General features: G+C 38.5%; 2 protein-coding genes across 3 annotated transcripts in view; one reads left to right on the top strand and one right to left on the bottom strand.

Moving 5' to 3' along the window:
* The window catches only part of ARHGAP28 (Rho GTPase activating protein 28), a 74,005-nt gene extending 62,153 nt beyond the window's left edge, over positions 1-11,852 (top strand). For both annotated transcript variants that reach the window (XM_027882069.1, XM_027882068.1), the window contains exons 9-15: positions 457-619; positions 1,798-1,880; positions 4,549-4,746; positions 5,450-5,593; positions 7,296-7,450; positions 8,017-8,081; positions 9,875-11,852. In XM_027882069.1, the coding sequence (XP_027737870.1) occupies positions 457-619; positions 1,798-1,880; positions 4,549-4,746; positions 5,450-5,593; positions 7,296-7,450; positions 8,017-8,081; positions 9,875-9,966 (900 nt within the window). In that variant the 3' untranslated portion in view covers positions 9,967-11,852. The remainder of the gene's footprint in view (positions 1-456; positions 620-1,797; positions 1,881-4,548; positions 4,747-5,449; positions 5,594-7,295; positions 7,451-8,016; positions 8,082-9,874) is intronic.
* A 3,263-nt stretch (positions 11,853-15,115) lies between these two features.
* LAMA1 (laminin subunit alpha 1) overlaps positions 15,116-16,593 on the bottom strand; it is a 100,491-nt gene continuing 99,013 nt past the window's right edge. Inside the window, exons 62-63 of the mRNA XM_027882066.1 lie at positions 16,227-16,449; positions 15,116-15,748 (exon numbers count right to left, since the gene is read on the bottom strand). Coding sequence (XP_027737867.1) covers positions 15,588-15,748; positions 16,227-16,449 — 384 coding nt within the window. The 3' untranslated portion in view covers positions 15,116-15,587. The remainder of the gene's footprint in view (positions 15,749-16,226; positions 16,450-16,593) is intronic.

Here is a 16,593-nt window from a genome sequence, read left to right as displayed (position 1 = left end):
TTTGCTAAAGGTGCATGAATTCAGATGCCAACGGTCTATCTAGCAAGTTCACTAGCAGTGAGGAAGAAACACCACTCCTTTGGGATGTAAGGGTCAGAACCTCTGGAGAGTGTTTTAAACAAAAAGAACAGCTGTGTTGAAAAGATCCCGGTTAACTGAGTTTTCTGTTTCTAGTTCCAAGACATTGCACAACACTGTCTTGCTTTAAGATGGTTCAGAGGGGTCACTGGCAGAAATCTAGCAACAGCAAACCAAATTTAACCTGGGTTGCCAAATACCCCCAGGAACTTGATTTGCTAACCTGCTCTGAACTCCACGTGGGTGTAAGACTGCCACTGGTTTAGGGCTACTTTAGTTCAAGTGCTGCGTTCTGTTTGTAATGGGACTTCTGAAATTATGGCAAACGGCTGGGTCAGCAACAATGATTAAAGGCCAAACGTTTCTTTTATCTTTCAGAATCTCCATCAAGAACTTGAGGCGAAATTTTACGAAGACACTTTTGACTGGGACCAAGTACGAAATAATGATGCAGCGGGACTGCTGAAAATGTTTATAAGAGAACTCCCAAGCCCACTCTTCACAGTAGAATATCTGCCTGCTTTCATCACACTAGTGGAAAGTATGTGGAAATGGAGTTAATACGGACTGATCTAGATAAAATGGAAGAGTAGACCTTACATTTTTTTCTCTTTCTGAAGTATAGAGGAAAAAAAATGTAATTTTTCTTTCTCTCTGAAGTAGAAAAATAGGCCCAGTGCGAGAAAAACAGGCCCAGTGCATTGCCTAAACATTTGAATTTTCTGCAAGATTTCATTTACAAATAGAAAAAAGTGTTTGCATTTAGCTAATAGCATAAGTATGTTGAATGAATAACACAACTGTTCAATGTAAAATTTGGAACCTATGAGTAAACAATGGCTGAGCAATTACTTTCATATATAGACTATGATTCACACCAGTTACAAGTTTCACAAATGAAAATTTCTGCAAGGTAAACACAAAATCAGCTCTTTAGCTGATATTCTCTTGGATCTATTTTATGTCACTTAAGGTTTATGCTGAGGTCAGAATATTGGTACAGAGATATGTGTGATCTCAGAAAGCTGCAGGCAGTCAGGTTTTGTTTTCAGTGTACGTACGCTCTCTCATTCTCAGTACATTTTGTTCATTTCTCTTCCACGAAGAATGCAGTTGTACCTTGCCATACCTATGACTTCACTTTAAAGTCACTTGAGCTAGGACAGAGTGAAACTCTCAGGATGATGAATTAATTAGGCAAATTGGTACAGAAAACTGTAAGGTTTCAAGCCAAGTTTTTAGTGTCTCCATTAGGTAGTTTAAGGGGCAGAAGGAGCTGACCTTTTCCTATAACCTTCACATACCTGAGTGTGCTCCTTGAAAGTCCTGGACTGCATGCAGTTACAATGGCTTAGCAGTTTGGAGAAGAATGAACAGGAGGCATCTGTGCAGAATGAAATTATTTTATTCCCTACAAAAAATACCCAGATATCTAAGAAAAACTAGCTAGTACTGAAAAATATTGGCTTGTTACTATGTAGACAGAATTTTATAGAGCCTTGTCTCCCCATGTGACAAAGATCCAAGGTGATGAGGAAACCTCCACTCATTAAATTGATTTTATATTTGAAAAATATAAAATCAACACCTAAACAACACCTAAACATGCTAGTCTCAACCGGGCAGTAGTTGTTATTTCTAGAACTGCTGACACACAAGGTTTTTACACAAACCAATTGCAACTGGGATTTCAAAAATATTAATTATTCATATCCTTAGAAATCTCCAAGATCAAGTTACAGCTACAAGCTTTGCATCTGTTGATCATGCTGCTGCCTGAAGCCAACAGAGATACAGCCAAGGTAAGTTCTTTGTTTGCTATCACCTGCCATCTGTGGTGCTTTTGACTTTTAAATGAGAGACTTTTTTTTTCAGAGGATTTACCATGAAAGTATTCATCTGTGTTTTTTGTTATCTCCTTGAAAAGATGTTCAAATTCCCAGGTTGTCATTTCTTTTACAAGCAATTAAGAAACAGTTGCTGGAGGTATCCAACTGCTGGGTCTCAGACATCGTTTTTTCTGGGGCATCCATTTCAAATAAGCATGTTCCTCACATAGTTCACATAGTTTGGAGAAAGAAAGTCCAGTTTCTGGGTTTTCTGTATAAATGAAATTCTCCAGGATGAATGAAAATGAGAAGCTGCCCTCAAGGAGCTTGCCTACTCCACTCCCAGTATTGAAGGGCTTCTGGGGCACTGGACCAGATGAAATAATCCAAAGTTAAAACATGTATCTGTAGCACAAATATCAGGATCTCATCCTCAGTTGGCTGGCCTTACAAACCCATGCCCGCTCGCATGTACTACTTCCTGATACAGACACGGTGGCTACAAGCATTTTGGGTGTTTGGGAGCTCTCAAATCTGACTGCAACTATGTCCCGACCCTAGGGGACATTGCTTGCATTTTCAGGCTTGGTTCTACATAAAGGAAACCTAAGGCAACAAGCTGCCTGGAAGCTCCCAGACATTTCATCAGGACCATGCAGGTCCCCCACCTCTGAAAGTCTTGCATTAGTCAGTTTACGTATAACTTTATCAGTTCAGGTTCCTTCTTTACCTGTCTTTATGTATACAGTAATGGACAGGAACAACCCTCTTTAAAGCATCTGAAGATCTTCTACTAGTGCTCTGTAAAGAATTTTTTTCTGCTACCAAAGTTCATTTTGATATAGAACTGCATATGGAAAACACATGCTAGAGGAGTAGTCTTAATTATTACTAGGCTTTTTTACAAAAATGGAAGTGATGGCAAAACTCTCTATGTATCTCTACTTGCTATATATGATGAGATTCTAGAAATTTTTTCCAACGCAGTTACTATTTTGTAATTCTTGGGTTTGTAAAAATGTTTTAATTGCAATGTCAGGAAGTTTTGTTCAGCCATCTCCATGAGAGCAGGGCCCCATCATGCACAGCGGTTACTTGGAAAGACAAATGCCATCGTTCCAAAAATCCCCTCCCTCCTTCTTCTTCCTCCCAGCTTTATACACTGAACATGATGTCATATGGTATGGAACATTCCTTTGGTTAGTTGTAGTCACCTGTCCTGACTTTGTCTCCTCCCAGCTTCTCATGCTCCCGCAGCCTCCTCACCAGCATGGCATACAAAAAAGTAGAAAAGGCCTTGGCTCTGTGTAAACACTGCTCAGCAATAACAAAAACATCTCTGTATTATCAGCACTGTTCCGCACAAATCCAAAACATACTGGCCACTGTGAAGAAAATTACCTCAGCCAAAACCAGCACACCACCACACAGCCATTCCTTCACTTCTTCCCCCGCCCAGTGGGATGGATTAGAAAAATTGAAAAAAAAATAAAATTCATGGGTTGAGATAAAAACGGTTTAATAGGACAGAAAAGAAAGGGAAAATAATAATCATAAAATAATTAGAATATACAAAACAAGTGATGCACAATGCAGTTGTTCACCACTGATCACCAGTGTTCATCACTGATGCCCTGCCAGTCCCTGAGCAGCAGTCCAGACCAGTTTTCTCACATTTCTATACTGAGCATGATGCCATACAGTGTAGAATATCCCTTTTGTCAGTGGGAATCAGCTCTTCTGGCTGTGGCCCCTCCCAGGTTCTTGTGCATCCCCAAGCTCCTCACTGGCAGGGCAGCCTGAGAAACTAAAGATACACTTGACTAAGTGTAAACATTGCTTAGTAGCAACTGAAACATCAGTGTGTTATCAACATTATTCTTATCCTGAATCCAAAACACAGCACTAGGATAGAAAGGATACTAGGAAGAAAATTAACTCTATCCCAGCTGAAACCGTAACAGTGTTGCAAAGGGCTCATTGGTAGACCCCAGCTCTAACCACAGCTGCAATCCATCCTATTCAGTCACTCAAGCAAAATTCTGAATAAACTACCCAAAAGGGAAATGAGTTTGCTTGGACTCTGCCGTGCATGTGCAGAAGTAACATCAGTGAATGACAACAGAGCTCTTCTTGTTTTCATTATCCCAAAATAAAAGTTTGGGGGTAGCTGGCAGAAATATTTCAAATCACGTTTGGGACTGGTGCACATTTGAAGAAAGACTGATCACCCTGGTGATGTTGATATAAAAAGCATTGGTCAGACACATCAAAATGGACACTTGGAAATCTATGAAGAAAGTAACTATTCCCTTGCAATACCTGTACATCTTTCCTCCACTATAGGATTCAGTGCCTTAGTGTAGACACTGTACTTAACTTGCAAATTTGGGATTATGCTCTAAGTGATAGATAATTTATTAATGTGTATTTAGATAGCATTAACTGTTCCTCTTTGATTGACACAGGTGGTTGTACCAAATAGAATAATCCAAATTAAAACACAAAAAACCCCTAAATTTCACCTTTAAGTGCAATTATAGCAGCTTTTGAGCCTGACATGCTGTGCAATTGAAAGTGTTGCATTTCAGAAGCAAATTATTTCATGAGACTCAACATAACAAGTGGGGTTTTTTTCCAGGCCTTTCTTCAGTTCCTGAAGAAGGTGGTTGCTAATGAAGCAAAAAACAAGATGAATTTGTGGAATGTTTCTATGATTGTTGCACCAAACCTCTTCATCTACAAAGGGAAACGTGCAAACCAACAAGAAATGCAAGCAGCTGCCACCACAGCACACATCGTGCGGCTTTTAATTCGGTACCAGGACATCCTGTGGACAGTGAGTAATGTTGGTTCCCTCTCTAGGGCTCCAATACAGGCCAGTATTTTGCTATATGCAATAGCTCTGCAGAAATCAGGGTAAACTGACCTTCCAAGAAGAAACAGCTGGCTATTCTTCGAAAACTGGCTGAAGTCTTCTACGTCCAGAATGAGATAGGGTGACAGATATCTGTGGATTGAGAGTTACCTCACTTACCTAAGTCATCTATTTTAGCATGAATTACCCTGTCCCACACCATTGTTTACATAGAATAATGCATAAGAGAGTGATTTAATCTAGATGTCTAGGTGATATGTGTAAATTTGAATGAGATTAAATGTCTGTTTAAAGTCTAGCCCATGGCAATATGAGACCAAAAGTGTGTACTACTTGTTGGGCTGCTGAAGGTTGGCTTGAAGATTTTGACAGTCTCAGTTTGTTTCCTCAAAAATGAGGGTATGAGGAGGATTGCAAAGACTACTTCCTAATGAAGTTCCTGCAACTTTAAGCATCCCTAAGGGTTTCATATGGCATGAAAGAAGATCTAGAGTGTCACTGAAGGAATAATGGTAGGCTGCTGGAGAGAGCTACGATTTGCGTGTATCTTCTAGGAATAAATAGAGTTTCTGTTGCCTAAAATTTGATGCCTTTCAAGAGATCTAACAGCAGTGTTGGGGAGGAAATGACTATATATTCTTATATTCTGGTTTCTTCCCTTTAGGTCCCATCTTTCCTGATTTCCCAAGTGAGAAAAATGAATGAGGCAGCGATGAACAACAGCAAGAGGCAGCTGATGTTTGACAAAGGAGTGAGAAAACTTCTAAGGAGAAAGACCATGGAACGGGAGAGACCTGAAAGACCAGAGGTGTGATAAAAAGATAGTTTTCAAAGTTTGCCTGCCATAGGGACCTAAATTGGGTCTAAAGGTTAAGTGCCCAGTGAAGTAGTTTGTGTTGTTATTCCCTGTATAGTCAGAGGGGAGAGGTCGGTACTTTTGAGGATTTCCAGGGTTCCAGGTGCAGTTCCAACTTAGGAAAATCTGATAGAAAATCAGAAAGATCTGATAGATTCTTTCTTTGGAGATCTTAAAGCCACCAACTTTTCTCCATTGCCTAAATAAGGAGATTAAGAGGTTATTTGAGGTATGCTGCTTTGATAGTTAACTAAAATAACTTACTTATATATTAGGTGCAACATACAGTTTGGGCAATAAAGAATGTTGTGTCTACATGCACAACATATACAGTCACTATAGCAGCTTATATTTAGTATTTTCATGTAGTAACTACCATTAATAACCTGCAGAGAAAGTCTTTAGAGTCCTCCATGGATGTTTAAAAGAATGAAAATTGGTGAATTGTAGGAGAAGTAATTAAGGAAATGGTTAAGGACTCTATAGTTACTTAAGAACAGTCTTTAAGAAAAAAGAAAAGACAAATGAGGAAGGAGTGATATTAAGAGATTATAAAAAATAGAGAATGAGCAGCCTAGTGCAGACAACAGAGAAAATGCAGAAGGGAATGTATGGGAAAAAAAGTAGAAAAATAAATGTAATGTATGAATTGTGAGTCCATGCTAATTCAGCTTTCTGGAGAATCTATTTGCCAGCATCGACCAATATATATTTGTGGGTAGGAGACATACTGGTGCTGCAAATGGAGACAGAGAAGTTTGTTTCAATTGGTCATGTAGATTACTTTGTGTTGCAAACTTGTATTCAGCCTGGAACAAACACAGAAAGGCTCTCTCTCCGAGGAGAGTCAATTACTGCGGTCATTGCACCTTCAGGAAGACAAGTCCATTGATCGTAGTAATTGGCTTTACATCTAATAAAAACGAGGGTAGCTGTGGCAGGTAGCTGAAATATGAAGGGTAAATTGGAGGCAAACTCTGTTTGGATAACTGAGTTGAATTTTGAGAGCACTTAACACAATCCCCAGGTCTCAGATGTTCTAAATTACACAGAGACAGAGACTGGAGAGACTATTGTGTTCTGCTCAGCATGGTATTAACTGGATTAGAACTGGAATGCAAACCTTGCTAATTGATTTATCCACCATTAATCATGGAAGAGAGCATAAGCATCATAGATGATAGTTTGAACCCTACACAAGGTCAAATTTCAAATTAACAGAAACCATATGGTACTTTGATATTTTACTGTACACACACTTCAGTCTAGTTGAAGCTATAGGAAGTGGAAACAGAGAACTGAATTTTTATGCCTCAGGAGAATTTCCTCTTTAGAAGGAAGAACAGATATTCCTAATAATTTTTATATGTTTTTACATAAGCTGTTGGCTCACTGAACAATGCTAACAGAAATAACTTAAAATTCAAAGGCTTTACTCTGTATGTGTTTATGTGATACTTACCAAGGATTTTGGGCCTTTGTGTTGCATCTCATTATACTGTGTCTACAAATTTGCATTTGTATGACTGTAAATATGTTTTTTGAATAATCAAGTGAGTGCAGGACACTGATTTTTGCAAGCAACTTCAAAAGAGTTGCAGAACTGCTTCTGAAATATTTGCCTTAGACTTATGCTATTGAATATTGATTTTAGGGAGCTGTCACTTTTCCCCCATACCTGCAGTCTGACATACCCGAGGGGGTGATAAGAGTGTATGCTCCACTGCATTCAAAAGTCTCTATGGCAATTCAACTCAACAGCCAAACAAAAGCCAAAGACATCCTGGCTCGATTCCACTGTGAAAACAGGTGGGTAAAGCAGAACATTCTGTTTTTCCTGAACAACAATGTCAGAACTATAAATGGATTGTTCCCTTTTCAGAGATTCATTGTGTTACAAGAACTCTTTTTCTAATTTAAAATTGCTAATTTATGGTTATGTTGGTCAGATAAATTTTAATCTGATTTTTTTTAATTTTACTTAATAATTAGTTCCTATATAGAATCAATCTGTCCTCTTTTACACCACCACTAAAAATGTACATTAAACATATATTTTATAAACTTGCTGCATAGAGAACCCAAAAGAATTGTCTTACATCTGTCCATAAGTCTTCAATGATTTTATTTCTGTAAGGTAATAACTATTAACAATTATGGGAAACGGTAAATTGTATCTGAAAGTCTTTTCTGTAGTCTTCCCATGTTGCCACATAATTTTGTTCTTTGAGTGAATATAACATAAAATAAATAATATAGAAGGTTTAGTTAACTGTGATGCAGTAATCTACACTTTTGCTTACCACAGATGGTGGGTGATAAGGTAGTGGTTATAACAGAAAAATACACACTGAAAGTTTGTTTTTCCATCCTAGCCGTGGATCATCACAGAACATGAGGGGCCAGATCCAAAGTTTACATGAAATTGGAGGAAATATAGGTAGGTCTCATTTTTCAAAAATTTAATTTTGAACGTCCTTAACCTCCTAAAACACCTCAGGGCAGCACAGTTCTGACACAGCTGGGTCGCTCCTACTCTCCAGTGCGTTTAGAGGAAAGGAGCCTGACCCAAAAGCTGTTAAAACAAATGCCCATGATTTTCTCCAACTCCAATGTGACTGGAGGGGCACCCCACAGGAGCACCCCTTACAGTCTTGCCAAATTTATCTGACCTTTTGCTTACCTTTCTCATAACTCAGCATTTTTCCTTGGTTAAGAGATCCTTAGTCTTCCTTTTGCAAGCACATTCCATCTTGTTGTCAAGCCTTTTCCCAAGACCTATTTCTTCTTCAGTGTACCCAAGTGTTAACCTCCCTCTAATAAAAAACACAGAATTGAGAATTCGCCTCCCTATACCTATGGGTGTTCTATACTAACGCTTTATTTAGATTGCAAATTATTTGCAGTAGGGCTTTTATCTTCTTCTGTGTTTCATGCAGTGACACTTCTTGTAATAACAACAACACTGGCTTGCCCCACGTTTCTGGCCTGAAGGTCAAAATTTGATATTGCACAATCCTGGCTCTCTTCTTTCTCTATTCTTACCAAAATCCTGAATGCTCTGTTCAAGTCTGTTGTCAACTATCTGATTAGATTATTCCTTATTTCTTCTTGATTCACCCCAAAAGAGTTTTTGTAAAGTTATTACAAAACATCACACTTCAGCAGCAAACAAGAAGCAGTCTTTATTACTGGCAACACACAAAGCTAAACTGGATTAGTGACTTTTTGCCTGGCTTAACAGGATGACCAATTGATGCTAAAAGAGAAGATCTTAAAGGCCTTGTGAAACAATCCCAAATATTCCCACCACGCTCTTTCAGAAAATCAGGATGTTTAATTTGCATCTTCATTTAAAATTATTTTTATATTCTAGATACTTCAGGGTACCTTAGCCCACTGATTAGGCATTAATTCATTTATATTGCTTTCACTTGAATAAAATCATTAGGACCCCAGTGAACTTATAAGTAACTGTACAAAAATTTTACCATAATCCTTTGCCTCACAGCAATGTAACCTCACCAGTTAAATGACTTCATCACCCCACATAAATGTAATATAGTCCAACAAATCAACTTAACTCTAGAATTTATTGCCTTATTACTCAATTAAGAGGCACCAAATGCCTCATTCTGGCAAAGGCAGCAGGGACTTCCCAATCACCACCTAATGAAACCCTGAAACAGCCTTAGGAGGACTTTTTGTATTTATTTTTTTATTTTAACCAGCCAAATGACAACTGCCTAAAACCTTCATATAGTCCCTGTATTTCTTTACAAGATCCTATCTGGACGGGAACACGTTGTTTGCAGAGCTACCTTTTCAGCACTTAAAAATAGATATCAACGAAGTCAGAGAGTTGTAATTCCAGCCCAGTAAATTCAAAGAAATAAAAAAACCTCATAATGTAGCACTTCTACTGTAAGAGTGTTGTTAACACTTCTTAAAAAAACATATTTGTTCACCATTTAAGTAAATGTCCTGTCCATAACTAGATGTAATGCAGGTCATCTTGCCTGGAAGTGAAAGTGCATTCATGGCTCCCACAGAGTAAAATTACTGGCAGATTTACCACAAGCCCTCTGTGTGTCCTGGCAAGATGTTATCTGGACACACCAAACCAGGCTTACTATGCGCTAGTCAGAGAAACATTCGAAGATGTTTAAATGAAACTCTGTCCCAGTGTGCTCATAACATCCCATGATTCATGGCCGTCAATTTCTGTTTCAGGTCAGCACTGCTTGGATCCAGATGCTTACATGTTAGATGTCTACCGTGCAAATCCTCAGGCAGAATGGGTGATAAAACCAAAAGCGAGCTGAAGCAGAAGGCTGCAGTGTACTGGACAAAACCAAACGGACAAGAGTGATGCCTGTCATTTAAGAAGCTCTTGCAGAGACAAAACAGTAGCTACAGGACATCATTCCTCCCTACTGAAGTGTCCAACTGATGGTCAGCACATACTACTTTTGGTATTCCAGATTCTGACCATCAGAAAAATATCACATCAGTTATGCTTTCATATGGATTACACTTGTGCCAGTTGGCCCAGGAATTGAGGAGGACAGCCCAAGGTACGGTGTGCAGAAAACAACCTGTCACATACAAGTTGTTCATTTCCTGACCTGGTGTTAGAACATAGATATTTGAAAATAATCCAGTAACATCAGAGGATGAATGAAACACTACCTACCACAGTGTAACACAGAAGCACCACAGAGACGTTCAAGAAGAGAAGGTACCTGTCAGATGTGGAAGACAGAAGCTCAACATGCAGCAGTGCCAAGACACAGCCTTGTGACAAACCAAAACCTTTCTGCTGAAAGTAAACAGTGTGCATAACTGCAATAATTGTCTCTCAGTCACTCCTCAGGAGTACCTGACACTGGGAGCAGGAGGCAGAAGGAAGGACTAATGTATAGACAGCTGTACTGCCCAGTGTGTACCACTGTATTACATATCACTACCAGTCTTCCAAAATGGTCTGTCTGGATCATGTAGCTGTGTGCAACTGTAATGCCACAGACCATTCTCTTGTTCCTTCCTCTGTCACACACACAGATTTCAGGAGACAACTGCTCGGTAAGAAGGGGCATATACCCCTGGCTCTGCCTTTTACTTGATACTCCCAGAATTAAGTCTGTGTAATGCCATACTATAAGATATGTGTTACTGGTGCAACTTACAGTCACCACTTGTTTTTGTCAAACATTATAGTTTCCTATTTGTAACCTAATTATTTTTATTTTGTTTATTTTAGCTTTAATACATAAGCAATTTTTATACTATTCAGCTGTATTGACAAGAGAGATCTTTGTTCAGGTCTTGTATAATACAACATGGAGAAGAAAAAGAGCTTCCAATGAGCAGTGGGATTTAATAATTTACACATTAGGTCTTTAAAGCCATAGCCAAACTAGGCCCAGTCATGCTGGGGGTTTTACAAACACACAGAAAGTTGCAGCTTTTTACAGATGACATGCAGTCAAAGAAGACACAGGCTAACAAGAGAACAACATGCTGCAACTGCATTGGAAATGTAAGACAGCGTGTCTAGTTTGTAGCTAGTCACAAGAGCAAGCACCGTTCTTCACCTAGTCATCTCCTTTGGGGCTATACTTTACTGAACTAAAGCATGTTTGTTGAGTAGGGAAATCACAAATCTCTGGAAAAGAGCAAGTCTTTTTCTCATCTTTGTCATATGCAAAAAATGGGAATTGATACCTTCAACTGCACTGCAATGTCTCCATCGTTAAGACGATGATATTGCACAGTGAATACACCCACAGCCTGAGCAGTGGGTTTTGTTTCTGACCTGGATGCACGGATGAGGCAGAAGCTGCTTATCACATAGCAATGTAAAAGTGTTCTGAACCAAGTCCTCCAGGTGAACACAAAGGACGGTGTCCTGCAAAGGAAGTCTGTTAATTTGTGATTCTCTGCTGAAGTTGTGCAATGAGGATCTGAACCAGAAGCAGGGCTTCTAGAATGTGCTAATTAGGTTAATTGTGTTGTTCAATAGTTAACTTTCTTTGTTAGTGATCAGTGAAAGAAATCAACATTGAACTAATAACTTTACCAGCAACAATAATGTCTACAGAGGGCAGATCTTGTCTTCTTTCTTACCTTCTGGTTAAAAAATGATAAAAATTTAGCAAACATAATCCTTTTCATTAAAACAGTGACATTTTAAACTTCCTGACATTTTGTTTGGGCTTTTGTTTCTTTTTCTGTTTTGGTTTTTGTTTGTTTGTTTTTTGTTTTGGGGGGTTTTTTGTGTGGGTTTTTCTGTTGATTTTTGGGGTTTTTTTGGCTTTTTTTTTTTTTCCCTTTCTTTTTCTTCCTAACACTAATGGAGACATAGCTGCAGCCAGGAAAAGACCAGGACAGTTGTATTATAAAATACACTCCTTATTTTGACAACTATTTCTTATAAGTATACAAGAGATAGTAGATCTGTGGTTTGTTTATAGAACTAAGGATAAATGTTTTGTCATGTGTTTCACTCTCAATACCCTTTAGTTCCCTCTGTGGCAATGGACAACTCTTCCTAATTATGCTGCCCTTTTTTTCATCTGTAAAGCAGGATGAGTACTTTCTATATAAAGGCAACATGATAATTAGTTAAATTCTACTCTCAAATGCAGTCAAACAATTCCTTGAACAATGAGGAGTTACAAACATCCATCTAGGAAGGACAAACTTGGCAAAGGTGTTTTATGTGGAAAGTGCTTTGAATACTAAGAGCCTCATGGAAATGCCAAGCATCACTGTATTTATAGCCAATTAAAAGAGGTTCTATGACTATACAGAAAGCCCAAACATTAACAAAAGCATTTGAAATGTCATAGCAAATGAGCTAACTTTCTACAGTACTTTCAGACAAATACACTGACCTCCTCCATCTTGCCCACTAACTTCACTCTGTGTTCTCAATGGCCATGCAAGGGAAATCACAGAGAAGCCCTGTGTTCATGCAGTAATTTGCTCAGCATGTTCTGGATCTCATCAGTGTTATTTCTGAAATAGATCTCCCTGCATTCCATACAGAATACAATGGGTTTTTGAAAGACTGATACCACTTCACAACTTATAAAGTTATATATATGACGCAATAAAATCCATCTTGTGAGCACTTGTCTTATGCTAAAACTGCCTGTAACTTTATAAAACGAGCATATTATCAGATGAACTACATTCTACGTGCAGTGCCCAGACTACTGCTGCGTGGCCAAATACCTCCCGTCTCTGAAACAGAATGTCAAAATTCTTTTTTGATACAAATGGACCTAATGACCCATGTGTACTGTGCTTAATACTGTTCCACATTAAGTTGGTTTGTATTGTTGTGGTACACTAACTTGATTTCATATGCTGCATTGTTCCATATGCATATGGAACAATCTCAGTGACATTTTGAAATATGAGGTCTCAACGTCAGGCTGTATATTTCAAGTTGCTGATGGAGGCATGAGAAATTTTGTTCCTCCTCACAGCAGCTGAAGTCAAAACCAAGTTACAATCGGATCGTCACCCAACAAAAAGCAACATGTGTGGAAAGCTATTAATAAGAAAGTGGTAGCAAGGAGGGAGAAATTTATTCAAATTCCATAGATGCTTTGAGCATTTATTTATGTACTCCATGGTTCTACAAAGACAAGCATTTTGCATATCAACAAAGTATTGTAAAATCGAGACTTTGAGAGAGTTTACTATCGTAAACTTTGAGAGAGTATTGTAAAAAGTAGGTGATGGAAAAAGACTGGAATACTCTAACCAGTTTATGCAGCTAATGTCATTCGAATGTGTGTGTGCGTGCAGATGTGTCTGTGTCCATGTATAATATTAACTACCTCACTCTGCATTTTCCAGGAAAAATATTTTGGCTTAGAGTTTTACTACTCAAGAACTTTCTATTCTCAATTTCACTTCTCCACTAGCGTTATCATTGACAAAATGTCTTTATTCTGTGGGGCAAGATTTGAAATTACAAAAAACTATATACTAAAATACATATTTCAGGATATGGATGAAATTTTATCCAAACTATGTTGCCTAAATTACTGCTTGTAATGTGAACATTATAAGATCTGATCTTGGGTTTAAATAGACAGATACAAACACACTGTGTTTCATTTTGACTTTTCAATGGCTTTCTATTAATATGTGTCTTCTCTGGAAAATAATACAATGCCACTAATCAAAGCAAAATATTTGTGTGTATGTTTCCCTTACAATCCTCATTATGTTCTGTGTTTTGCTGATGTACGCCAATACGTGAGTGTATTTGTACAGCAGTGTGTGTCCACTGTATTGTACCCATGTCAAAAATAAAACCATACCAACAAAAAAAAGCTCTTTAAATCTAAATGTGTTTTTTTGGATAAAAGCAGAGGACAGAAATTACAAAAAGCAGTGGTGAATCTGTCTTCAAAGCAAGTGTGTTGTTACAGCACCTGTACAGCTAGCTACACAAAGGACTGTGTTCTGCCACCCTTGCTTAAGTGGAGGAGTTCTTTGCTCCAGGAGCTCTTCTCTTGGACTGCCTTGATGCAGGGTTCAAAATGACACTGCTTGGAATCCTGACTCACTGAAGGCAATGTCAAACCACTTTGGGGTTTCATTTCAGCCAGTATTTTTTAAACTAGTATGAAATACATAGAGCAAAACTAACTCCAGAAAAACTGTAAAAGGGCACAGGAAAAGCCAAACAAAATTGTAAGGAGCAAGCAAAGAAGGAAAAAAAAAAAAAAAGGAGATGGAAGTGGCTTGCAAAGAACTGTGTTTATTATAGATGTATAATAAAGCATGAGACATGTATGTCAGTGCTCAGTGATCTGTCCAGTTGATGAATGAATGTCCTTACTTGAGTCAGATCGAGCACATGTCCCCCACACCTGGATCAAAAGCAACTACTGGAAGACTCATTTTAGAAACAGAGGTAAGCACAGTAAGAAAAGGAAGAGGCAGAACAACAGTAAAGGCTGACTGGCCTGTGAATTAGGAATTGCAGAGCACCGAAAGTGCCTCCCTGTCTTCTGTAGGAAATACTGTTTTCCAAAGTATGGTGCATTAGTTCTAGTTGTCAAAATGCCTGGTATTTCCCAAGTCAGACCCATATTGTTTCTTCACCAACACAACATTTCATACTTGTCTCTGTGCTGAGGAGTTGCTGCTTGTCCTGAAGCTGATTACATGAAAGCATAAAGAGCAACATGAATCCTCCTAGATATTTCTGTAATGTATCTATAATGAGGATCAGAAGCACTGGATTTTAAGGCAGAAGGAAAAGAAGCTGGAGCTACCATATAAAGTAGAAAATTCTATTCATTAGACTCTGCATCTGAGACATTCAAAATTATGCCTTTAGTCAGTCTCCTGCTCCCTCTGCCGGACTATATGCACTTACACTTCATTGCATCAGAATCATAGAATGGCCTGGGTTGGAAGGGACCTTAAAGATCCTCTAGTTCCAGCCTCCCTGCTGTGGGCACATTTGTCACTTCTTAGTCTGTAGGTTCTTTTTCTCCTGACTGAAATGTATGGACAACTGAACTACATGAAATAATGCACAGTTTATTGTAGTCTTATTTGGTGGTCCACAATAATTACCTTTTTATAAAACAACCAACACACAATAAAATGAAATACTGTCAAGTAATCAAAAGAAAACATATTGTAAACACTGATTAATAAAAATTCCCAAAAGAAAAATACGCAATTAATGCCATTACATTGTAGTAGAGGTATTTGTTGTTTAAAACCATTTAGTTAAAATGTAGACATAGAACTGATTTAAAAAAAAAATGACCTGAGTTGGAAAGCAACCAGAAAAATCAAAGAGATGCAGACTCTCACTGATTCTTTTCATTACAAAATGAGAATGCAAAATAACAGATCAACAAAAAAAACCTCTCTCAGTCCAGATGGGCTTTGCTACAGTTCAGTGCTCAACCCCAGGGCAGGAATGAGGAAAGACTCCACGGAGGTCAAAAGCTCTGCTAAAGTCAAAGAATTCTGCATGTTGGCTCTTGGTCAAAACAAGGTTCCTCAAACAGCCACGGAATGAGCTCTTGCTTGTGAGGCAGTTTTGTTTCACGTCAGCTGAAAAATAAACATGAAATGCATAGAATCTATTTCCAGGGAACAGAAACAATACAAAGATCCAGGTTATTAAACTGCTTCTCCTCCCTCTGAAATGAGAGATAAAACCAACACCTGAGAAGCACCAAGTTCTATTCACATTTGGATGATCTAGGACATCCCAACATGAACAGTCAGTGCTGCATTCAAGCACAAGCCATGCACTGGGATAACCTGTGCAGAGCTTGCAGAAATAGTATGTCCCAGGGGACACTGGGAAATGAGAGGGGAAATGAGAGGAGAAAGCCATGCTACATAGTTGTTTTTAAAGTTAGAATCGAAACTGGCAGAACATGAAGTAACAGCTGAGCTGGACACTCTCTCAGACTCCACTGGCGAACCAAAAGGGGTGGAGGTGGAGGGAACATGTGTTAAGAGTCACTCTTGTGAGAGTGAGAGCAAGAGGGACAGAAAGGAAGGGAAATATTATTGTACCTACCAGGATAGCCTCCAACGTAAATGGGATTGTTTGTATCTGCAGATGTAGACTGGATGTAGGGATTATCAGTTTGAACCAAATGCCCATCAATGAGCAGTGAAATGCGATGTTTGCTTTTGTTTGCCTGAAGCTTGTGCCATTTCCCATCACACAAATTATTTGTGCCTCTTGGTTCATATGTAGCTGTTATTCTGCCAGCTCCATTGTTGACATGGAATAAAACCTGTGAAAACAGCCAGATGCCAATAAAGATGTAAAGTAAGAATACATAAACTAATTTGCCTAGATAAAAACACAATCATGCTGGTACAGAGATTTCCATTTAAATGTTTGACAATATGCTAAGTAAATGTTTATTTTGATGGAT

The sequence above is a fragment of the Empidonax traillii genome, unplaced genomic scaffold, assembly GCF_003031625.1.
Source record: "Empidonax traillii isolate 1590-97213 ecotype Southwest subspecies unplaced genomic scaffold, ASM303162v1 scaffold100:size1405979, whole genome shotgun sequence".
Lineage (NCBI taxonomy): Eukaryota > Metazoa > Chordata > Aves > Passeriformes > Tyrannidae > Empidonax > Empidonax traillii.
Note: the sequence above shows the minus strand (reverse complement) of the source record. Positions and strands in the feature narration are given on the sequence as shown.